Source organism: Glycine max, chromosome 8, assembly GCF_000004515.6.
Source record: "Glycine max cultivar Williams 82 chromosome 8, Glycine_max_v4.0, whole genome shotgun sequence".
In the NCBI taxonomy this organism is placed as follows: domain Eukaryota; kingdom Viridiplantae; phylum Streptophyta; class Magnoliopsida; order Fabales; family Fabaceae; genus Glycine; species Glycine max.
The window spans coordinates 21,166,604-21,191,565 of record NC_038244.2 but is presented as its reverse complement, the minus strand read 5'-3'; the positions used below and the strand labels follow the sequence as shown (position 1 = coordinate 21,191,565).

At 33.9% G+C, this 24,962-nt stretch overlaps 2 protein-coding genes across 2 annotated transcripts; both read left to right on the top strand.

Annotated features, from left to right (window-relative positions):
* Positions 1-2,302: 2,302 nt before the first annotated feature.
* On the top strand, positions 2,303-4,370 carry LOC100816697 (UDP-glycosyltransferase 83A1). Its single transcript, XM_003531803.5, has 2 exons — positions 2,303-3,015; positions 3,401-4,370. Exons 1-2 carry the CDS (start codon positions 2,535-2,537, stop codon positions 4,249-4,251), a joined length of 1,332 nt encoding a protein of 443 aa, XP_003531851.1. The 5' UTR covers positions 2,303-2,534; the 3' UTR covers positions 4,252-4,370.
* A 16,395-nt stretch (positions 4,371-20,765) lies between these two features.
* Positions 20,766-23,083, top strand: LOC100816177 (UDP-glycosyltransferase 83A1). The gene is made up of 2 exons (XM_003531802.5): positions 20,766-21,326; positions 22,096-23,083. The coding sequence occupies exons 1-2, from the start codon at positions 20,846-20,848 to the stop codon at positions 22,968-22,970; spliced, it is 1,356 nt and encodes a 451-aa protein (XP_003531850.1). The 5' UTR covers positions 20,766-20,845; the 3' UTR covers positions 22,971-23,083.
* The last annotated feature ends 1,879 nt before the right edge of the window (positions 23,084-24,962 follow it).

Genomic DNA, 24,962 nt, shown 5'->3' with positions numbered 1-24,962 from the left:
TAATCGATTACACCTTTATAGTAATTGATTACCAGTGACTGTTTTCGAAGAATTCATTTCCAAAAGTCACATTTCTTCAAGTGACTTGTTTCTGAAGATTCTTTCAAAAGTCATATCTTTTTTAAGTGATTAGTTTTAAAGGAATTGCCAAGAGTTACAAGTTTTGACTTGAGTCATCAAGAAACTATATGTGACCTTGGCATGAAACATTTTAATAATCTCATTCAGATCTATCATCTCTTTCAACCATTCTATCTTTCAATATCTTCTTTCATTTCTTTCAGAACTTTCTTATTTCATCTTCTCTTCATCTTCTAAAAGTTTTTGTTCAAAACTTTTTCTTCCAAGAAAAGATCTTTGTTAAAAAACTTGTGCTATTCATCTTTTTCATTCCCTTCTCCCTTTGCCAAAAAGAATTCGCCAAGGACTAATCGCCTAAATTCTTTTTGTGTCTCTCTTCTCCCTTTTCCAAAAGAACGAAGGACTAACCACCTAAATTATTTTGTGTCTCCCTTCTCCCTTGTCAAAGAATTCAAAATGACACAGTCTGAGAATTCTTTTGATTCTTCCCTTTCCCTAAAACAAAAGATTTCAAAGGACTAACCGCCTGAGAATTCTTTTGTTTCCCCCTTCACAAAGTTTCATAGGACTAATCGCCTAAGAACTTTGTCTTAACACATTGGAGGGTACATCCTTTGTGGTACAAGTAGAGGGTACATCTACTTGGGTTGTTGACTGAGAACAAAAGAGGGTACATCTCTTGTGGATCAGTTCTAGTGGAGGGTACATCCACTTGTTTGTTCAAAGAGAACAAGGGAGGGTACATCCCTTGTGGATCTTTGCTTATAAAAGGATTTTTACAAGGTTGAAAAGAAATCTCAAGGACCGCAGGTCGCTTGGGGATTGGATGTAGGCACGGGTTGTTGCCGAACCAGTATAAAACTCTTGTGTGTTTGTCTCCTTCTTCCCTACTCTTTTAATTTCCGTCGTGCACTTTAATTCTTGCTTTTACTTTTGGTTAAGTTTCTTTTCTATTCTTTATTTTCTTAACAACATAGTAAAAGCCTAAGAAGGATAATTTTTTATTAGTAAATGTCTAGTAATAATTAATTCAACCCCCATTCTTAATTATTCTGAGACCACTTGATCCAACATTTAGAAAGCGGGTTTCGCGGGGCGGGCTTACCTGCATGCTCAGCTCTACTCAAGTCCCAATAAAATCAGTATATAAAGGAAATAATCCCTCAAGTAAAAAGACTGATTCCACTTTTGAGTATTTACTTGATATCATTAATAGCTTTGAGTCAAATCCTTACTTGAGCGTTAAAGTGTCTTTTGCATATACTCCTTTATTCGACCTTATGTATACGAAAGAAGCGTACAAGTTGTAGGCAGAAGAATCATTCGTCATAGCCCTATAGTTACCCTTCGGCAAAGAAGTGTCCGGTCTATTTGTGACAAAAATAATGAGTTTAAAGTTAGTTTTTATTTTTCAATATGACCTTCATTATTATTTCACTCAATAAATATGTAATTAAAATATTTAAGAATTAAGTAAAAATAATAATATTGTTGAAAATACACTTATTTATTTTTATATATAAGCAAATGCATTAAAAAAAACATTCCTCAATTAAATGGAGAACCCATTAATCTAGTTGTAAGAACAAATTATTGATATTTTCGGTCTTTATATATTTAATATGTTCCTATATATAGTTTACGACATGGCAGATGCTTTTGTCCTTACATGTAACTTTGGTATTTGGATGACTGGATGAGGACATTTATTTTTACACGTAACTTTGAAAGGATGATGACATTTCTCCACTTTGAATATTAGCGGCAGGGAGTTTTATGTTTTAACACGTTAGCTATTACGCACTACGACTTTGACGAGTGTTCATGATCAGTATTTCTGTATTCTGTAATCTGTACAGGCATTTTAAAAGTATAAAAATGTATAACTTAAAACGTCAGCTATTACGCATGACGAGTATCAATGACTAGTATTTTGTGTAGAAGTCAGCGTAAAACTATCATTTCTACTTTCCGTAAAGCAGTTGACTGAAGACGGCTTCTAGCAAGGATGAAGAAGTAGGGTACGGTTCACCTTTGAAGCTATTATGTAGTCTCTAACTATGGTTTAAACTAATGTTTTTCATGTTAATGTAATTAACATTTTTAATTTATAAGAAAAAATAATAATATTTAACTAAATGTTGCATGAAAATTCATTGAGACCATAGTGTAATTTTAGATTATATAATAATTTATCCCTTTGGAATGTCTTTGATGTGTCTTCAAACCCACCAACTTTGACTAGTACGAGGTACCTCTCGAATTTCATACTTGCATTTCGATATATAGCCTCATACATAAGAGAAGGCAAATTATGCATATAAACTACAAACATTATTTCATCCAAGCCCTCTTGTCTCAACAAATTAATAATAATTAATCACGCCCTTCGATCTTCGAGTCATCTAATAATAAATCTTTTGTTTCCCATCAACACTAGTTCATGCAAATTAATGGGTATCCCTCACTTTCTTTGTATACCATTTCCAGTTCAAGGACATGTGAACCCTCTTATGCAATTTTCTCTGCTTTTGGTTAAACATGGTTGCAAGGTCACTTTTGTACACACTGAGTTCAGCCTCAAACGAACAAAGACTTCTGGTGCTGACAACCTCGAGCATTCACAAGTAAAGTTGGTGACTCTTCCTGATGGTTTGGAGGCTGAAGATGACAGAAGTGATGTGACAAAACTTCTTTTGTCTATCAAAAGCAACATGCCTGCTTTGCTTCCAAAGCTCATAGAAGATATCAATGCCTTGGATGCTGACAATAAGATCACCTGTATTATTGTTACATTTAATATGGGTTGGCCTTTGGAAGTTGGCCACAAACTGGGAATCAAAGGAGCTCTTCTCTGTCCAGCATCTGCAACTTCCTTGGCTTCTGCTGCTTGCATCCCAAAGCTGATTCATGATGGCATTATTGATTCTCAAGGTAAATAATTTTTTTGTCAAAATTGTATTTTTAGTTCCTTATGCATTGTGATTGTGTGATTTTGATATCCTAAGTTTTTATTGAGTTAAATGAATCTTTAAAATTTTTCTCTTATTAATATATACAATCGGGTCACTCCATTCTAATTTCATTCAATTCTTAAATCAACACGACAATGAAGTCAATACAACTAGAACATCTTTTTAGGTTATTGTAATCTAAATATTGTGTTTTTTACTTAGTATATTTGGTTTACTTGTTGTTATGCCAGTTTGTCACGCCAATTAATTCCATTTAAGTATTGGATGGAATCATCACGGAAGAACTTAATTATAATGATATTGTTTGTGTTCCATTATTTCCCTTTGGCATTAATTAATTACAGGACTTCCCACCAAAACACAAGAAATTCAACTCTCTCCAAACATGCCTCTGATAGACACAGAAAACTTTCCATGGCGTGGCTTTAATAAGATCTTCTTTGACCATCTTGTGCAAGAGATGAAAACTTTGGAGTTAGGAGAGTGGTGGCTTTGCAACACTACTTATGATCTTGAGCCTGGAGCATTTTCCGTATCACCAAAGTTCCTACCCATTGGCCCATTGATGGAAAGTGACAACAGCAAAAGTGCATTTTGGGAAGAAGATACAACTTGCTTAGAGTGGTTAGATCAACAACCACCTCAATCTGTCATATATGTTTCCTTTGGCAGTTTGGCAGTAATGGATCCAAACCAATTTAAAGAATTAGCTCTTGCACTTGATCTCCTTGACAAGCCTTTCATTTGGGTTGTACGTCCATGTAATGACAACAAGGAAAATGTTAATGCATACGCACATGATTTCCATGGAAGCAAAGGTAAAATAGTTGGTTGGGCACCCCAGAAGAAGATATTGAACCACCCTGCATTGGCTAGCTTCATTAGTCACTGTGGTTGGAATTCTACCCTAGAAGGTATATGTGCCGGTGTACCTTTCTTGTGTTGGCCATGCGCCACTGATCAATATCTTGACAAGTCATATATATGTGATGTGTGGAAGATTGGGCTTGGACTAGACAAGGATGAAAATGGAATAATTTCTAGGGAAGAGATAAGGAAGAAGGTGGATCAACTGCTTGTTGATGAAGACATCAAAGCTAGGTCATTGAAATTGAAAGACATGACCATAAATAACATACTAGAAGGTGGTCAGTCATCAAAGAATCTCAACTTCTTTATGGATTGGGCGAAGTAATTATGCTTAATTTGGTTCTATATTGAAAAGTCATGTGTAATTTCTACATGTAAGAATTTAATTTCTATGTAGATCTTAATGTAATCTATTTAAAAATTAATAAGCTTTATTATATGCAATGATTTTTAGTTTTATGACATTATAATAGGAGTATGTGAGTCATTTTGGGTTAGGTTTGATAAAACTTATGATCCATTCTAATTAAATTTGAAAGAGTTGTTTTGAGTAAATTTTTAATATCTAATCCAAATTAATTGGTTTTTTTAAACAGATTGAGTTAGATTTACTAGTTAAAATATTTAATAAAATTTATATATTATTTTTTAAAATATAATATTTTATAAGCTAAATTTTTTTATTTAATGAAATATCAAATAGAATACTTATAACTGTTATTATGTAGTCAAATGGTGAAAAAAGATGAAAAAATCACATTGTTATGATGTATTATCTTGATTATAAGAAGAAAAACTTTACATTTATTAAGAAAATTAGTTAACTATATTAAATCATGTCATGTCCAATTAAAAAAAACTTCACACTTATTAAGAAAATTATTTAACTTCACACTTATTTAAAAAATTAGTTTCTTTCATTGTAACTTGATATCAAACATAAAAAAGTCTTTGACCTCATTAAAAAATGATATTTTTGAGAGAGTTTCATTAAATAAGACATAAGTAATTAAAATTTATTTATATTTGAGACCCAAAAGTAAGGGATTTTGTTGCTTATATTTGAAACTAAATGAAATTATATTAAACATGATTTAAAAATTGAAATATAATAAATAAATTTAATCACCACACTCACGGAGCCTTAAAAAACTAAAACTATTAGAGCATTTTGAAAATTCTAATGTTCTCTAATAGTTAAATGAGTAATACAAATAAAACTTTAACTAAATCTAAAATAGTTTGAAATAAATTAATTAAAAATTAAAAGAGATATTTTTAAAATCAAATGGCAGTTAAAATCCTAATTTCGTAAAAGTAACCGAATAAAACGTGAGAACTGAAAAAAAAAAGAAGATAATGTCACTTTTACTAAGTATGATAGTAATAGTAATTGATATTAAAAAAATTTAATAATAATAATAATAATAATAATAATAATAATAATAATAATAATAATAATAATAATAATAATAATAATAATATCTAGACATATAAAAATATGTGACTCAACCAAAAACTCAATGGATTGAAAAGAATTAGATAAGATTTGATTCAATGCAAAAAATACTAAATCCAATTTTGCGTCCATTCAAGTTCGTGAGTAATTGATAACCATGAACATTCCTAAATTATAATAGTGATATTATTTTCTCTATTTAAAGGATTTCGAAACTGGGCTGTAAGTGTTGTTGTTGGTTCCATTTTTCGTTCTTAGTGGTTCTATTTTTCTTCATTTTTCGTCGTTCATGGTTCTTCATTTTTCGTTGTAGAGACCAACTACTTGCAACTGGTTCGAGTGACTTAATGGTAGAAGGCATGCTACTGATAATGCTCAGTCAAGGCACTCTGAATGAAAGCCAAGCTATTGGTCATAATCATGGCACCCAATTTGACCCAATGACAACATAACACGTGTTGGGCTTCAGTTGCAAAAGAAATCGACTTACGTGGAAAGTCAAGATATACGTAAGATCAAACTTGACCAAACTTTTCTCCACCCCCCCCCCCCCCCCAAAAAAAATATCACACATGAAATTATAAGATGACAAATATACAAATTATTTTACGAAGATGAAAAAGTGTAATTTAGGTACTTTATAGGGACAAAAGATATATTTACTGGCTATTTTTTAGTGTTTCGGTAATACTGGTATTGTTACGTTCATACCCTCCACAGTTCAAATTATGCAAATTTTAATTGTGATAAACATTTAATTAAAAAGTGAATTTGTTCGGTGTTTGCACTACCAGAAAAGCCTAAATAGTTATTATATATAAAAAAGCCCAAATAGCCGCCGAAACTGTTTAGTTCGCAAAAGTCATTGTTTGGCTACCGATTTAGAGACCAAGTCAAAATACACCATTTTTAGAATTAGCGACTAAGTTAGAGACCAAAATTAGTCACGGAAGCCGTAATCGCTAAATCAGTTTCTATAGAATTAATCAAATGAAGTGTATTTTATAAAGAGAAATAGCTATATATGTATAAAAAATTGATACATGTTTCAAAGAAGCTTAAATAATATTCTTTTTTACTTCTTATATGATATAAAATAATTTTTATATAATAATACTAAATTATTTCAGCTTAACGTTTTTAAAAGAAAATAAAAGTTGTGTGTCTGTTATGAAATTAAAGATAGTCAATTAAAATAATTAAATTTTTAAAGAAATTTAACATATTTAAAGAATTATTTGTTTAACTTTCATCAATGATATTTAATTATATTTTTTTAAAAAAATATAAAAATAATATATATTATGCTTAACTAATTTCCTTTTTATGGATTGAAGTTAAATAATGTTAACTACTGTTTTAGTCTTTAAATTTGAGGTGTGTCTTTTTAGTTTCCATAATTTTTATTTTATTTTTTAATTGTTTGAATTTGTATTTCAAAACTATCAGAAAGTACTAAAAAATCACAAAGTGTTAAAAACTATAATAAAATGTCAATTTATCATTTCAGACACAAAAAAAATATTTTGTCAAAATTCAGGATAAAAAATATTTTTAATTTTTAAGTATTAAAAAAAAACACCCCAAATTCATGCATTAAACCGTTTGAGATGCTATTGATCAACTGTAGGGTGTAACCAATATTTTGGTATGATCAATTATAAGATTGAAGAGCGATGCAAGTTTAAACATTTTTATTTATAGCAAAAATAATTGAAAAATCTCAACCACTAAAAATTTTACATACAGAAAATTCATTTTCAAAATATATAGATTGATTTAAGTTATTAATTTTGTAAACAATTTTACTTTCAACTGATGTATTAGTTTTTATGTCATAATAGTACTGAATTATTAATTCTTTTAATACTCTTAGTGATAAAAAACTACATTTAATTTTTTTAATTCAATTATATGTAAATTGTAAGTACATTCAGATTCTATAATTTTTTAATTAATTAATACCCGTGCGTTGCACACGGGAGGAAACAATACTATAATATATTGAACTTGCTCGTGGCGTGATCATTTATTTGCTCATACGTACAATCTTATAATTATAACCTTGAAGAATCTCTTACAGTTAGTCTTACGTCCAGTGTTGTCCTAATTTAATGATGAAACGACTTTCATTTTGGAAGAGGACAGATATAACACACAAACTAGAATATCAAGTTTCTTTATGGATAAATAACTATATCTTGATGTTCAAATAGTGGAATTTTTATCCTACAGAGGGATATTGCAGGAACATGCATCAAGGGATTTTCTTAAAATAGTTATAGCAAAGTTTTTTATTTTTTTAAAGAAGATCACATTCTTACATTTTTAATATATTTTTTAGATTTGTGGTCATGCGTTTGCCGATCCTGTATCAGGTGTGCCAGTCAAGATTGGCTGCGCTCTTGATCTTCTAGGTCAAATTCAGTGAACTTGTCTGTCACCGCATTCTCTTTCTTCCCTCAATAACAGCAAAACCATCTCTAATCATAGAGTTTTAGTCCCATCCTCCCACCTAAGGAAAAACGAAAGGAAGATAAAAATTGGAAAAAAGAACACTAATAGGAAAAAAAACGTCTCATAGTCAAGAATTCCTCAATCTCTATCCGCGCAGCATCAATTTAAATGCGTTCAAAGTGTAACTTATACTACTACTAATTAATTAGAAATTATAATATTAATTATTAAAAAAGACATAGTATATTAAAATGGTTTAATATTAAAATTGATCCTCATAATTTGCTTATTTCATTAAATCCGTCCCCTATTTTTTAATTCACTGTCCGAGTTTTCTTATATTTTAAAATTTATTATTTGATCGTAGATTAGTCGTTGACTGTTAAATTATTAATGTTGATTAGACTAGAAAGTTGATTAATATTTAAAAAAAAATAATAACTTTAATAAAAAATACTTAAGAAAGACTAAAATTATGATCCTTGGACTGAAATATTTGATTCAAAATATAATATTAATATAGGTTTTGTACGAAAATAATTCAAAATTCAAATTTTATTCTTTTTAATTTATTATATTTTTATAATCTCATATATATTTTTTATTACATTATTCAAAATTTAATAACATTAATATCTTAATATAGATAAAAAATGTTGTCACTAAATCATAAGTATTATTTTAAAAGATAAATATAATATATAAAATAAAAATAAGACTTATATAAATATACATATTCTAATTTATGTGAAAATAAAATTTAATCTTATATATTATATTTTAAAAGATAATATATGAGACTATAAAAATATAATAAATTAAAAAAAATTAAATTTTGAATTATTTTGGCATAAACCCTATATTAATATTATATTTTGTACCAAATATTCAAATGAATACTTGGGTGTAGTGGTAAAAGAGCATGTTTCTCAATCCAATGACCATGGTTCTAGTAATTTTTTAGTCCTTTCTTAGTATCCCTCATTCTCTTCTTCTTCTCTTGTTCCTTTCACTCCATTTCGATGGTGAGCACCTGGGCCGCCGGCGACACAATTTTCATTTGATTATTTTCTTTCGCTACGTTGTTCAAGCTTTTCTTTTCTTCGTCACGCGTCTTTGTTATTTTTTTTCTTCCTTTCGAAAAATCTGGCGAGATTGCGGTGCCTCCGTCCATGCCACCGCCGCTATCTCGTGGTAGCTTCATGCCTTTGGGCCCTTCGTCGGTGGCGTTAAGGGCGCTATCGCCTTCGTTTTTTTTTGTTACTTTTCTCTCTTTCTTGTTTGCACCACTGCGAAACCTCCACCGTCGTCACGTTGCCCCTATGGCGGTCTCGTATTGTCAGGCCCTGTACTAGCAGTGCCAGGGGCGACGCACCACCCTCCGTGGTGGTTTCCCCTTTGGTCGCGCCGTTTTTTGCATGAGGCAACAAGGGTTTTCCAACCCCATTGCATAATCATAGGTTGGGCGGAGTCGTCTTGACCCAGTTCCAAAACCCAACCATTAAAAACAAAAACATCAAAAAAAGGAACAACAACAACAACAATTGTTGTTTACACCTAATTGGTTAATACATGCACCCCTTTTCCGTTTTGGGCCTAGCCCCTTTTTTGCAAAATCTGAAATAAAATGGAAACGTTATTAGCACCTCATTTTTTACAACATGAACCTTTTTTTTTTATGTTTTTAGCCTAGCCCGTTTTTTGGCAAAATCTGAAAAAATAGAAACGTTATTCATATCCCGTCTTCAATACATACACCTCCATTCATTTTGGGCCTAGTCCTTTTTTGCAAAACCTGAAATAAAATGGAAACGTTATTTACACCCGCTTTTTTAACACATACACCTTTTTCATTTTGGGTCCAACCCTTTTTGCTAGGTCCAAAACAAAATAAAACTGATAGTTATATCCCCTTCTTTATATGTGCACCTTTGTCACTTAGGATGGTGGCTAGGCCCGCCATGTCTACACTCCATCAGTGTTGATTAAGTCCAAGTCAACCCTTTGAATTTGAAAAAAAAAACAAAAATAAGTATAAATATTAGTGGGTAGATCTTTATTTTATTTTATTTCTTTATTGTCTCTATCGCTTATTTTATTCTTCAATGTGATTTTCTTTTTATCATTGCCTAACTAGTTAGTTTAATTAATAACACATTTTAAATATCTCGTTATTCTTTTTTATTTCCTCACATGTTTTAATCTCACATCCTTAATTACTAAGAGTACTCCCTACTTCTATTTTATCCCTTTCTATTCTCATTCTATTTATCTGATTTCGTAGCAATATGCCAATTATTTATTTATTTTTTCAAATCTGCATTAGCATTCTTTAGTACACGCTTATACTATGTGCACTCCATGTTGGGTCTCCAACTTGCTTGGTGGTGTTTCAATAACATGTGAGTAAATTTTGTGAATGACATTCTGGGTCTCCAACTTGCTTGAGTTCACACAGTTTATCATAAAACTAAAGTCTTTTCTAAAAATGGTAACATCCTTAAATAAATGTTGGTGGCGACTTCCCAAGTTTTTCATTTTTTGGAAAACAATTTATTTATTTATCTAAATATTTTATTCGTCGTCCCATTGTGGCCCACATTGCGACAGATGGCGACTCCACTGGGGACTTGTTAGAGAGTTAAGCCATTTGATCGAGTGTGCAATTTTACCGTGACATTTTCTTTATTCTCTTTTATCATTATGTTGTGCTCTTGTTCATTATTGTTTCATTCCACAATCGTTCTTTTTGTGGTTTTTCTTTGATCTTGTTTCTTTTATTCTTTGTTTCGCTTATGCTTGTATATAACCTTTGCTACGTTGTTACTTCTTGGTGTGTATCCTTGTATCTATTACCTTCGTAGTTAGAAGTGAATTGTGTCATTGAATCCTAGGGTAGACGACATGCGCTATACTTGTTGTATATGTCTGGGAATTTTCTAGTAGTTTTGTAGGTAGGGTTGGGTAATTCTTATGTTGCTCCGTTCACATATGACACCCATACTTTTTGTACACACTTTGAGATATTGGGCCCTATACCTGGGTCTGTGTGAGCTATAGGGAGTGGAGGTCGATATGTGATCATGTTGGGTCTCCGACTCGCTTGATGACAATGAAACCTCATCTAGAGTTTTCCTCTTTTGGTGAGGCATTGCCGCTGGTAGTCCCTATCGCCGTAGTGTTGTTACCTAAGAGGATGATATCTCTAGAGGCCGGTGAGGTTACATGGAACTACCCTTGGAAGTTGCCACTAGATACTGGAATTTTAGACCCTTTTTGTTAGGTTCCTGAATTAGGGACATGGAGTAAACTCACCCTGTTTTATTTCCTTGATCGCATCATGCATCTCTTCATGGCATCATGATAAACATATCATTCTTGCATTCATTAGTTATCATATTAATTCATGCACCACATTTGTATAAGTCATTGCATTTCCATACATATTCATTTAGCATGTTTTTTTGTTCAGACAATTACATACATTTTGTTGTCATCATTTGCATGTTATGTTCACTCATGCATAGTCCTACCATATAGTTGTTCATGCCTTGCACCTCTTCATCGCCAAAAAGTCACAATGAAGCGTGAAAGTTTACACCGCGTTCTTAGTTACATGTGTTGGGTACCATGGTGATAGCTATAAATAAACCATGTCAGGGTTATACAGTTTTTTCTCCTGAAAATGATTGAAAATCACATGAACATGATACCTAATGCATTGTTGACACGAAAAGTGGTCTTTCGGGAGTCTTGTGTCAATCTCATAAATACATTTGTCATGAATAACATAAGTATGCCCTGATCATTCACCTCTATGATAGGTTACTGAAGTATTGACAATCAAAATTTATATTCCTTAGATCATGGGGTCGAACCAAGCACAGTCTTTTAAGAAAGAATTTTATCTAGTCAAGGTCAAAGTATGGAAGTAGCCAACTTGTGAAAGTTAGGGCAGAAGATGGATCGGGTTTACATAGCCTTTTTGACTACTGCCAACACATGATTGAGCTAATGACTTACAAAATTAGGAATAACTTATGTGCCTGTGTTTTATTTCCAGTTGCACTTTGACTCTGATGGGATGCAATGAACAACTTGTTTTAATGAAAATTAGAGTTGATTCGACCCTATGTTCTATTGAGTGTTCTGTGTAAAATTCACATGCATTCATGCTTATTTGTTTTCCACATTGGTATGCATTGCTCATTACATTCTTTCCTTGAAATCAGAAAAAAAAAGTAAGCATTGTGCTAAGAAAGAAAGACTATGCTTTACGACACCCTTACCAGACACGTGCCAAGGCAAGGATAGTGAGTGACATAGAGCAAGTACAAGAGCAGATGAAGGCTGATATGGAGGCTATGAAGAAGCAGATGCTAAAGATGTTGCTAGTATTGCTACTCAGAGGGACTCGATTCACCCGTCCGGGTTCAATTAAGAGAGTTGTCCAGTTTCAGATGTAGTAGGTCAAGGAGGCGAGGCAGGGACAAATGCATATGGGCCTCATTATGTCCAGGTCCAGAGTAAGTATTCTTTTCCACCATATGGTTTGCCTCCTAATTATATACCTCCTACTGTTGTATACGCTCCTGGTGAGAATATCGGTAACTCTGCACCCTATTCATTGAGAATCAACAACCCCAACCCAATCATACTCATGCCTATGTCTCTCAACCTATGGGGGAAACACATGAAGCTTCCTAGGACCACACTCTGACCGGTTTCGAGATTTATCTAGGATATACCACTAAAGGGTCTACGTTTTCTAGTGTCCCCATTCCAAATGTTGCGAGAGCCCCTCAGTATCGACCACTATCACAACCCTTACATCTTGTGATGGAAGGAGGACTTCCTGTTATAGTTGAAAAGAAAAAATTTGATCATATAGAGGAAAGGCTAAGGGCCATTGAATGAGGAGGAAATTATGGCTTTACTAACATGTCAGAATTATGCTTGGTACCCGACGTGGTTATTTCTCTGAAGTTCAAGGTGCCAGAATTTGATAAGTACAAAGGAACCACTTGTCTAAAGAATCTCCTAAAAATGTATTACAGGAAAATGAGGGCATATGCAAAAGATGAAAAGCTGCTAATGCATTTCTTCCAAGAGAGTCTTGTTGGGGCAGCTATTACTTGGTATACTAACCTGGAACCTTCCTGGATTTGCTCCTGGAAGAACCTAATGGATTCCTTCATTAGGCAGTATCAGTATAACTCTGATATGGCTCCATATAGAATGCAACTACAAAATATGTGCAAGAGAGACAATGAATCTTTCAAAGAATACGCTCAAAGGTGGAGGGATTTGTCAGCTCAAGTAGTGCCCCTAATGACAGAGAGAAAGATGATAACAATGAAAATGGACACACTGCCGGCGTTCTACTATGAGAAAATGGTAGGTTACATGCCTTTGAGTTTTGCATATATAGTATTTGCTAGCGAGAGACTTGAAGCAGGTCTGAGGAAAAGGAAATTTAATTATGTTGCTTCTATGAATCTTGGTAATTTGGGACCAGGGAGAAGTGGTGAGAGGAAGAATGAGGGAGAACCTTATGTTGTAGCTATAGTTCCCGTGTGGCCAAACTTTCCACTAGCCCTTTATAATCCCATGTACTGATATCCTCCCTAGCAATATCACTACTCAACCACAAAGGCCATTACCCATCACCCTTCCAACCAAGAACACCCAATCAGCCACAAAGGCCACCCCTAAATCGGCCACAAAATCCACTCGCTGCAAATCCAAGACCAAACACCACCCTTAATACCAACCAAAACACCAGCCAGAAAAGGAATTTCCCAGGAAAGAAGCCTGTAGAATTCAGTCCAATTCTGATGTCATAGGTTAACTTACTCCCGTATTTGCTCAATAATGCAATGGTATCCATAAGCCCAGAAAAAATCCCTCAACCACCATTTTCCCGAGGATACAACTTGAATGTGGCATGTGCTTATCATGGGGGAGTTCCGAGGTATTCCATTGACCATTGTATGACCTTGAAACATAAGGTGCAAAGTTTGATTGATGCAGACTGGATGAGATTTGAGGAGCATAATCGCTTGTGAATTTTGACATCATCAAGTGGTACTACGCATGATGCTTGGGGCAATTTGAAGGTTGCTGTTGGATGTCTCCAAGGACTCATTAGGCTTCTCATGTTTATGCTATTACTGTAAGCAACAGTCACAATGCTAATAATATGGACGGATTTGATGCCATTATCTCTCATTCTCTCACAATTACATCTTTGCATATTTAGTTAACCGTCATTGGAATATGAATGTATTTCGCTAGCTTGTTTGCTCAAGTGACATGCACTCCAGAGTTAATTTTCAAGTCTGCCCAATTAGAAATGACACGTTCTACACATTTGGTGGCAGTGCCATAAGCAACAAGTAAAATTGAATAAACATTTGATTAACTGTGTTTCAAATCAATAAATAATAAGTATAGACATTCATACGACTTCATCTTATCTTTCTTAAAAGTTTTGTGAAGAGTAAAAGTCATTTGGCTTAATCTGTCAATTGAAAATCCTTTAAATATTTCTTGTCCTTGAAAACTCTTTTTCGAGAACTTGTGCAGTTTCTTTCATTTCTTCTTGCTACAAGGTCGTGAGAAATGACAACAGCAGATACCTCCGAACCCTACACTAAGGCAATAACAACACCATGCATGAGCTTCAAGCGAACTAAGGGGCATATAAGAAGTTCTCACTCGGTAGGTTGAAAACCTAAAAGAGAAGCCTAGGCAAAAGTTAGGGTAATAATAATAATAATAATAATAATAATAATAATAATAAATCCTGAGTAGGAACCATCACTCTAAATTGGTGGGAAGAGCAATGCAAACAACACATGCATGAGGTTTACTAAGCTCTAGGTTGGGCAACAATGAAATATATATAAGTAGAAAAAAATCCGTCAAAGGCAAGCAAAGCAAAAGGAGACAAAAGATCTCCAAATTTTAGAAGGAAGACACAAAAGTGCAATAAGGATTAAAGTATAAGACAAATGGAGTAGAGCCCAACCCAAAAAGTTGAAATGAATAAAAGTACAAGTAAGACTCTCAAGGTTCTTACCCAATATCACCCTTAAACACTCTTTAAGCCTCTCTGATCCTTTCATTCATAGCCCTCTTACCCCCTGACTACGTTACAAGCCCAATAAAGCCCATGTGAATCAATGAATGACTAATTTTGCTTGAGTTTGGATTCTGGAATAGAACCCGCACACGCTTGAAATTGTTAAAAAAAATAAAACAAAAAAAGATAAAGTCCCTAAGGTTTTCACCTGCATATTTGAGAAGAAAACTTATTTGACTAGTAGCTTGTGGAAGATGCCCAAAGACAATTGCGATAGTAGGGTACATCTGATGTTAGTCACTCATGCAGACTTCCTAGGGTTCCTTTCGAACCCAAGGGTAGTCTTTGTTATATAAATTCTTTCGGGATTAGCCCATGTCCTCAAGCTTTAGCAGGATTGACAGATCCATGGCATCTTTGTATGATCTTAAATTAGGAAAGTTTCACTTGGTCATATACCAAAGTGTAACAATCCATTGCCATCCTTCAATGGTGCACACGGTCGGTCCCAAAGCCTTATATTTCGTTGCTGTGCAGAATAATCAAAGTTTTTAAGTAAAAAAAGAAGGGAAGGGACAAACCCTAGGATCAATATTTCAGTTGATTGATGAAATGTCAAATGGCTCCATTGCCGTCATCCAAGATTGTCAAGTGATTAAATCAAACAAAATATACACTCTGAGGGAGTCCCCAAGAGATTTGCAAAAGATAGGATGAGGTTACATGAATTATCACATCTTGTAGAAAGAGACAATCAATCTGTGTTTAAAAAAAAACATAAAACATAAAACAAAAAACAAAAACAAAAAAGAAAAAAAGTATAATAAGAGAAGAAAAATGTCATGAACATTGCATAATTTTCATGATTCAAAACCTTTTGCATTGCATTGTTGCGTACAAAGCATACATTTACTGCATTTCAGGGCAAAGTTTGCATGCCTATGCATTCCAAAACTCATATGCTTCATATCATCCTATAAGGGCATAAATTTCTCTTTATATGCCAGTTTCCAAAATCCAATGCCTATCTTTTGAGTTTGGGATGAGTGGCTCTCTTAAAAGAGTCAACATCTTGCTTTCTTATAAGGTTGAGCCCTTGGGTACTAGTACCTATTGGTATGTTTCACAGGACTCAATGTCCTTTGCTTTACTTTTTGTTAGACATGTGGCCTCAGAAATCTTAAGAAGGGGTGAATTAATTTCTCACTAACAAAATTTTAACACCCTTCTAAAAGAAGAGATAGGCTCATAATGCAGAAGAAGTAGCAATCAATTTAATAATGTTCTTTAAACATGAAAGACAAAATTGATTGCAACAAAATAAATGAGGTAAAGGAAAAGAGAATGCAAACACAATTTTATACTAGTTCGACAAATTTCGTGCCTACATCCAGTACTCAAGCAACTCACTTGAGATTTTCCATTCCCTTTGTAAAAATCCGTTTACAAAGTCTGAACCACACAGAGACAACCCATCCCTTGTGTTTAGGAATCCTTACAACTTAAGAGACCCTCAGTCCCTAAATCAATCTCTTTGAATTAGAAGAAACAAAGAAGAATTCTCTCTTGAAGAGAAGGATATTACAATTGAAGTCCATGGATAAACTCTTAATGAATTTGTAAGTGTTTGTCCAAGAGTTTCTTTTGAGAGAATATTTGGCAATGAAGTTCTCTTGGAATATCTCTCTCATTTTCTTTTGAGAGGATAAGACATTTTGGACCAGCAAAAATCTCTCTTCAAAATTCGTGCCCAAGTCACCTATTTATAGGCCTTTGATGGCCATTCACAAATCCAATAAAAAGATGTGACTGCTGGCAGATTTTCTGAATTTTTGAATTCTTGACTTGGATCAAACTTGAGAAACGCTTATCTTTGGCATAATCAAAATCATGTATACATACATTCACACTTTTTTCATAGCACTCAATGTCCTCGCCTTTAAGTTTCATAGGACTCAATGTCTTTTGTTTTTTGTTTCATAGGACTCAACGTCCTTGCCTTTAAGTTTCACTGGACTCAATGTCCTTTGCTTAATGTTTCATAGGACTCAACATCATCTGTCTTTATGTTTTCATAGGACTCAACGTCCTTTGCCTTTTGTTTTCATAGGACTCAACGTCCTCGCCTTTAAGTTTCATAGGACTCAACGTCCTCTGTGTTTATGTTTCATATGACTCAATGTTCTCTGCCTTTATGTTTCACAAGACTCAACGTCCTTTGCCTTTTGTTTCCATAGGACTTAATGTCCTTGCCTTTATGTTTCATAGGACTTAATGTCCTTTGCCTTTATGTTTCATAGGACTCAACGTCATTTGTCTTTATGTTCCCAGACTCAACGTGCTCCGCCTTTATGTTTCATAGGACTCAACGTCCTTTGTCTTTATGTTTCATAGGACTCAACATCCCCTGTCTTTATGTTTCATAGGACTCAACGTCCTCTGTCTTTATGTTTTCATGGGACTCAACGTCCTCTATCTTTATGTTTTCATGGGACTCAACATCCTCTGTCTTTATATTTTCATGGGACTCAATGTCTTCTTTCTTTATGTTTTCATAGGACTCAATGTTCTCTGCCTTTATGTATCATATGACTCAATGCCATTTAATTTTTGTTTTAATAGGATTCACCGTCCTCGCCTTTAAGTTTCATAGGACTCAACATCCTCTGTCTTTATGTTTCATAGGACTTAACGTCCTCTGTATTTATGTTTCATAGGACTCAACATCCTCTGTCTTTATATTTTCATGGGACTCAACATCCTTTGTCTTTATGTTTTCATGGGACTCAATGTCTTCTTTCTTTATGTTTTCATAAGACTCAACGTCCTTTGTCTTTATGTTTCATAGGACTCAACGTCCCTTGTCTTTATGTTTTCATAGGACTCAATGTTCTCTGCCTTTATGTTTCATAGGACTGAACGCCATTTACTTTTTGTTTTTATAGATTTCAACGTCCTAGCCTTTAAGTTTCACGGGACTCAATGTCTTTTGCTTTATGTTTCATAGGACTCAACGTCCTCTACTTTATGTTTCAATGGACTCAATGTCCTTTGTCTTTATGTTTCATATTACTCAATGTCCTTTATCTTTATGTTTTCATAGGACTCAATGTTAAAGAAAAAAAGACCAGAAAGAAAAAAAGAGAAAGAAAACATTGAAGAAAAAGAAAAAAGAAGAAAGAAAACTGATTTTGTTACCCATTAGGTCAAGAAGAGGATAACACTGCATCAAAAAAGGAAAAAAAGGAAAGTTTGGGATGAATGGCATAGAGCAGCATGAATCCTGAGGGAGAGAATTAGCCAACAAAAGGGTGACACTTGGCATTGCTATCAGAGAATGGAGAGGGGTCTCCAGGTATCCCTCATTCTCTTCCCTACACTGTCTGTCTTTCCCTCATTTTTTTCTTTCTTTTCTCCTTTCGCTTTCCCTCTTTCTCTTCTTCTTCGCTTGTTCCTTTCACTCCATTTTTTTTTGCTTTATCTCGCTGGTGAGCACCTGGGCCGCCGGTGACACCTGCATAGACGATTTTCATTTGATTCTTTTATTTCGGTGCGTTGTTCAAGCGTTTTCTTTTCTTCGTCACGTGTCTTTGTTTTTTTGTTTTTTTTCTTCCTTTCGTCAACTCCAGCGAGGTCGCGGTGCCTCTATCCATGCTGCTGCCACCATTTGCCATTATCCGGTGGTAGCTTCGCGCCTTTGGGCCCTTCGCTGGTGGCATTAAGGACCCTATCACCTTCGTTTTTTTTGTTTCTTTTCTCTCTCTTTTTGTTTGCACAACCGCAAAAACCTCCATCGCCGTCACGCTGTTGCCGTCCATGTGGTGGTCTCGTATTGTCGTGCCCTGCACTAATAGTGTCGGGGGTGGCACGCCACCCTCCTTGGTGGTTTCCCCTTTGGCCGTGCAGTTTTCTGTGTAAGGCAATTAGGGTTTTCTAACCCTGTTGCATAATCATGGGTTGACCGAGTTGTCTTGACCTGATTCCAATCCAATCCTAAAAAAAAAAAAACAAAAAACATAAAAAAAAGAACAACAACAATTATTGTTTATACCCATTTGTTAATCCATGCACCCTTTTTCGTTTTGGGCCTATCCCTTTTCTGCAAAAACTGAAATATAATGGAAATGTTATTTACACCAATTTTTTAATGCATGCACCTTTTTTATGTTTTGGGTCTAACCCATTTTTTGGCAAAATCTGAATAAAATAGAAACATTATCCATACCCATCTTTGATACATGCACCTTTTTTTTTTTCGTTTTGGGCCTAGTCGTCTTTTGCATAACCTGAAATAAAATAAAAACGATTTTAAACCTTGTTCTTTAATACATGAACCTTTTTCATTTTAGGTCCAATATGTTTTTTTGTCCGAAACAAAATAAAACTGATGGTTATACCCCCTTCTTTATATGTGCACCCCTACCATTTAGGATGGTAACTAGGTCCACCATGTCAGCACTCTATCAATGTGGACTAAGTTCAAGTCAACTCATTGACTTTGAAAAAAACAAAAAAATTATAAATATTAGTGGGTAGATCTTTATTTTATTTTATTTCTTTATTGTCTCTATCATTTATATTATTTTTCAATGTGATTTTTTTATCAATGTCTAACTAGTTAGTTTAATTAATAATACATTGTAAATATCTCGTTATTCATTTTATTTCCTCTCATGTTTTAATCCCACATTCTTAATTACTAAGTGTATTCCTCATTTATATTATATCCCTTTGTATTCTCATTCTATTTATCTAATTTCGCAGCACTATGTCAATTATTTATTTATTTTTCCAAATCCACATTAACATTCTTTAGTACACGCTTACACTATGTGCACTCCATGCTGGGTCTCCGACTTGCTCGGTGGTGTTTCAATAACGTGTGAGTAAATTTTGTGAATGATATGCTGGGTCTCCGACTTGCTTGAGTTCACAAAGTTTATCACAAAACAAAATTATTTTCTAAAAATGGTAACAATCTCAAATAAATAATCTCTCAATGTTGCACACACTCCATGTTGGGTCTCCAACTTGCTTGACAGTGCTTAAATAGAATATGAGTAAATTTTGTGAATGCCATGCTGGTTCTCCGACTTGCTTGACTTCACAAAATTTACCACAAAACCAATTTTTTTTTAAAAAAAACCCAACACACAATCTTTTTTTTTTACAAAGAACTACGTAAGTCTAATTTCCTCATTGCACTTGAGGATATGTAGGAGCGAAGACAAATCTCTCGTCGACCCCCAAAAAAAATTTTTTTTCAAATAAAATATAAAAAATTGATTTCCTTTTCTAAATAAAAAATAATATAACAAAATATAATTCATGTTTTCAAAGGAAAATAAATAATTAAAAGTCACTTTATTTTTAGCACACTCGATTAAAGGTTGTCGTCTTCATGACGAACATGTGGGGTGCTAACACCTTCCCCATGCGTAAATGACTCCCAATTCTTTTTTTCTCAAATCGTAGACGATTCCTTATCCTTTGTTGATTTTTTATATTTTCCTAAATAAATGTTGGTAACGACTCTCCAAGTTTTTTATTTTTTGGAAAACAATTTATTTTTTATTTATCTAAATATTTTATTTCGCAATCCCATCGTGATCCAAGTTGCAACAAGATTCATTTCATTTCATAAAAATCTAAGTTCGAATCACACTATTGATGTAAATACTTTATTGATGGAGGATTGTAATTACCTTTTATCTAAGTGCACAGTGAAATGAATGGTAAGACATATTGAGAAATGAGACTTTGGGACCAAGTCACTTGAACTTTTTAGCACACAAACTCAATTAAATTTTAAGATATTATATAAACAAAGCAGGCTTCCTTTCTTGACCAATTCAACTAAACCACAACCATTAATTCACATAGTTTGTTTCTTGTCCCATTACCGATATTCAAAAGATGGGCATCCAACATGTGCTGGTTTTGCCATTTCCTGCTCAAGGGCATGTCAATCCTCTGATGCTCTTGTCAAAAAAACTAGCTGAACATGGCTTCAAAGTCACTTTTGTCAACACAGATTTCAACCACAAGAGAGTGTTGAGTGCAACAAATGAGGAGGGATCAGCAGTGAGATTAATCTCAATCCCAGATGGTTTAGGCCCTGAGGATGACAGAAATAACGTGGTCAATTTATGTTCGGAATCCTTAAGCAGTACCATGACTTCTGCCCTTGAGAAGGTCATAAAGGATATTGATGCACTTGATAGTGCTAGTGAGAAAATCACAGGTATAGTGGCTGATGTGAACATGGCATGGGCCTTGGAACTCACAGATAAGCTAGGAATCAAAGGTGCTGTCTTCTGCCCTGCTTCAGCAGCTGTTTTAGTCTTGGGTGAGAACATTCCAAACCTCATTCAAGATGGGATCATAAATACCGAAGGTAAGGCCATTTTTCCCTAAAATGAAACAAAAGTTTTATGTTTAATTTTCAATTAGACGTTAAATTTAGATCAAAATAATGAATCAGCGTCGACTATGAACCCTACCTTTTCCGCTACGTACCCGCTTAAATTTTCTATTTATTCTATTTAAATTTATTTATTTTTTGTTATAGAATGAATCTAGAATTATTAATTAATTTGTAGGGACGGAATTTTCTGTTTTTCTATTTTGGGACCAAATTGATGCAAGTAAATTAATACCAATTTTTACCAAAAGTATAATTAGGCTGAAAACATTTTTTTATTGAGACGGGCCAAATGCTCAAAAAAATTACTGAAAAATCAGACAATTTGGGATGCAATCTGAGAATCTTACAAATTTTCTGCACAATACCACAACCCCAGCACCTTGATGGCCTTAACTACAGCTTGGGAATCAACTTAAATAATCAGATTAGAATACTGTCTCTCTTGGTCTATAAGAAGACCTTGAAGAATTCTCCACAATTAAGCAATGAAAGCATTAGAAATACTATATGCCTGACATACCCCCCAAGATATCTCCCATGCTGAGAAGTCATCCACAACCAGCCAACTGGGTATGCATTTTTGCAGCTTCATTTCTAAAGATATAAATTATAGAAAGTATGAAAACTTATCTTATCTACTATAGGCCATGACGCATTTATGCATAACATTCTGAATTTTGTGTATATATGTGTATTCAGAGCTGACACTTAATCTAGCCCTCACTGGTTGTCAATGCAGGGTTCCCGATTATAAAAGGGAAATTTCAACTATCCCCAGAAATGCCAATTATGGACACAGCTGACATTCCATGGTGCAGCTTAGGTGACCCAACCATGCACAAGGTTATATATAATCATGCGTCAAAGATTATACGATATTCACATTTAACAGATTGGTGGCTTGGAAACACCACAAGTGACCTTGAACCTGGTGCTATATCTTTGTCTCCAAAGATCCTACCAATTGGTCCACTCATAGGGAGTGGTAATGACATTAGATCATTGGGGCAATTCTGGGAAGAAGACGTCTCTTGCTTGACCTGGCTTGATCAACAACCACCTTGTTCTGTCATATACGTTGCCTTTGGTAGCTCTACTATTTTTGACCCTCATCAACTCAAGGAACTAGCTCTTGGACTTGACCTCACAAACAGGCCTTTTCTGTGGGTTGTTCGTGAGGATGCCAGTGGAAGCACCAAAATCACATACCCAGATGAATTCCAAGGCACTTGTGGTAAAATTGTTAAATGGGCACCTCAACAAAAGGTGTTAAGCCACCCTGCAATAGCTTGTTTTATTAGTCACTGTGGTTGGAATTCTACCTTGGAAGGTGTGTCCAATGGGGTACCTTTCTTGTGTTGGCCATATTATACTGACCAATTAGTTGACAAGGCTTACATTTGTGATATGTGGAAGGTGGGTTTGGGATTCGATTTGGATGACAAAGGGCTGATATCACGTTGGGAGATAAAGAAGAAAGTAGACCAAATCCTTGGAGATGAGAACATAAGGGGAAGGTCTCAAAAACTGAAGGAAATGGTTCTAAGTAACATTGCAGAAGGGGGACAATCCTATGAGAATTTTAACAAGTTTGTGGAGTGGCTCAAGGAATAAAAATGTATTTGTTGATGCTCTGATGTTGTGAACAATGTTTATGATGTTCCTGAAAAATATTGAACATTTAAATTTAGCTACCTGATATAGGCAATAAATTAGAATTCATGTTATCAAAACCTCCTTAATTAGTATTAGGTGACAACCATAACAAAACTAAACAATCAAATAATTTGTTGTTGTTGAGCAACAATTTGTATCTAGTTTGAATTATTTCACATGGAAGGAGAAGAATGAGTTTTCAGAGCAAATAATTTGAAAGCCAGTTATTGGGAGATTAACATATTCAAAAACTTAAAATTGCTAAATACATTTATCATTGATCATTAGAAAATTGGCTTTCACTGCATGAATTATTGGGAGATATTTGCGGATGAGATGGGCATCCCTCACTTCTTTCTTATTCCATACCCAACACTAGGACATGTAAATAGAGGGAATTTAGACTTTGGGCAAGAAGCCAGTTTAGGTCTTCCCAAGTCCCCACCATCCCCAATCATAGAAGAAAATTAAACTTGCTTCCCATAGCATGTTGTGGTGATTTTCATTAAATAGTCATATATGCAAAGTCTATTTTTCTTTCTTTATTCTTATTTTACAAAAAAAGCTTATTCTTACATTTTTAATATATTATATACGATAACATTATTTCTTCTATTTTGCCTCTTCGTGGTATGTTTTCTAGATTGGTGATCATGTATCATGTGTGGTAGTTAAAACAGGCTAGTCTTCTGTTATTGGTCAAATTCATTCAAATTCAATGAACTTGTCGGTCACGTAGTCTCCCATGTTTTATGTTAAATTCATTCCCTCCAAACAGTGTAACCATCTCCAACTGATCATTCATAGTTTTAATTAATCCCTTCCTTCCACTTACGGTATGTCTGGTAGACTCGAGGAAAATAATGGAAATCAAAATAGATGGGTAAGACAAAAAAATAAAGAGAAATATATATAAAGAAAAATTAGGTTAAGATATTAGTTGTTTGATTTAAGAAAAATAAAAGAGATATAAAATAAAAATAAAATTGTGAGGTTACTTGGTTTAAAAGAAAATAAAATAATGAAAATATTATTTTATCCTCTTACACATAATTTTCAGATTTTTGCCGTTGAAATAATTTTTCAAAAATATAACCAAAAACCATAATCGATTAAGTAGCATAATATTATGTTACTTAACAGATAGATTATATATGCATACTGCATGCATAATCGATTGTGCTTATAAAAAAAAATAATCGGTTGTGTTATAAAAAAGCGGATCACGACTGTAATGATGATAACATTGTGCAACAGTAACATTTTTTCCTCTTTCCTACTCATATGAGCGTGAAAATTTTGTAGTATGGTAACTACAACTTTTTAAAAAAATTCTTACCCATTTCTTACATGCCAAATCACAAAAATTACATTCAATCCATGCTAGGGGTGTTCAAAATCAAACCAACCCAAACGAAAAACCGCAAACCGCAAAAAAAAAAAAAACAGAAATCCAAACCAAACCACGAGTTTTCGGATTAGTTTGGTTTTTTTTTTTTTAGAAACCGAGTGATTTGGTTTGGTTCGGTTTTGGTTTCTAGCTGAAAATCCAAACCAAATCAAACAAAACTGCATATTTACATATTATATATTTTTTTAATTTTTATTTTAGTACGTGTGACATTACCCATTAGGTGTGGATTGCGTTTGAGTTTCACTATTTGCGTTTCACTTATTTTTGTGTTGCGTCTCACTTGCACACTACTGACTACACAATTCACGTTTCACTTACCATTACCCTAAACCCTAATATTCTTCTTCTTCTTTCTACGAGTACCAGCGGGCAACGGGTAGCGGCGCACCTCAAAACCCTAACCTTCTTCTTCTTCTTCCTACCGAACAACGTGCCTCTACACATGATTTGTTGTTCTAGTCAAAGTTATTCTAGGAAACATAAATAGATTTGGATTTGGATGACACATCTCCTTTACATTTTCAATTCAAAGATAA

Excerpts from the sequence above, each read along its gene's own strand:
- LOC100816697 (XM_003531803.5), top strand. The coding sequence starts at position 2,535 with ATGGGTATCCCTCACTTTCTTTGTATACCATTTCCAGTTCAAGGACAT. Across the intron at positions 3,016-3,400 it reads TGGCATTATTGATTCTCAAG|GACTTCCCACCAAAACACAA; the intron begins GTAAATAATTTT and ends AATTAATTACAG.
- LOC100816177 (XM_003531802.5), top strand. The coding sequence starts at position 20,846 with ATGGGCATCCAACATGTGCTGGTTTTGCCATTTCCTGCTCAAGGGCAT. Across the intron at positions 21,327-22,095 it reads TGGGATCATAAATACCGAAG|GGTTCCCGATTATAAAAGGG; the intron begins GTAAGGCCATTT and ends TTGTCAATGCAG.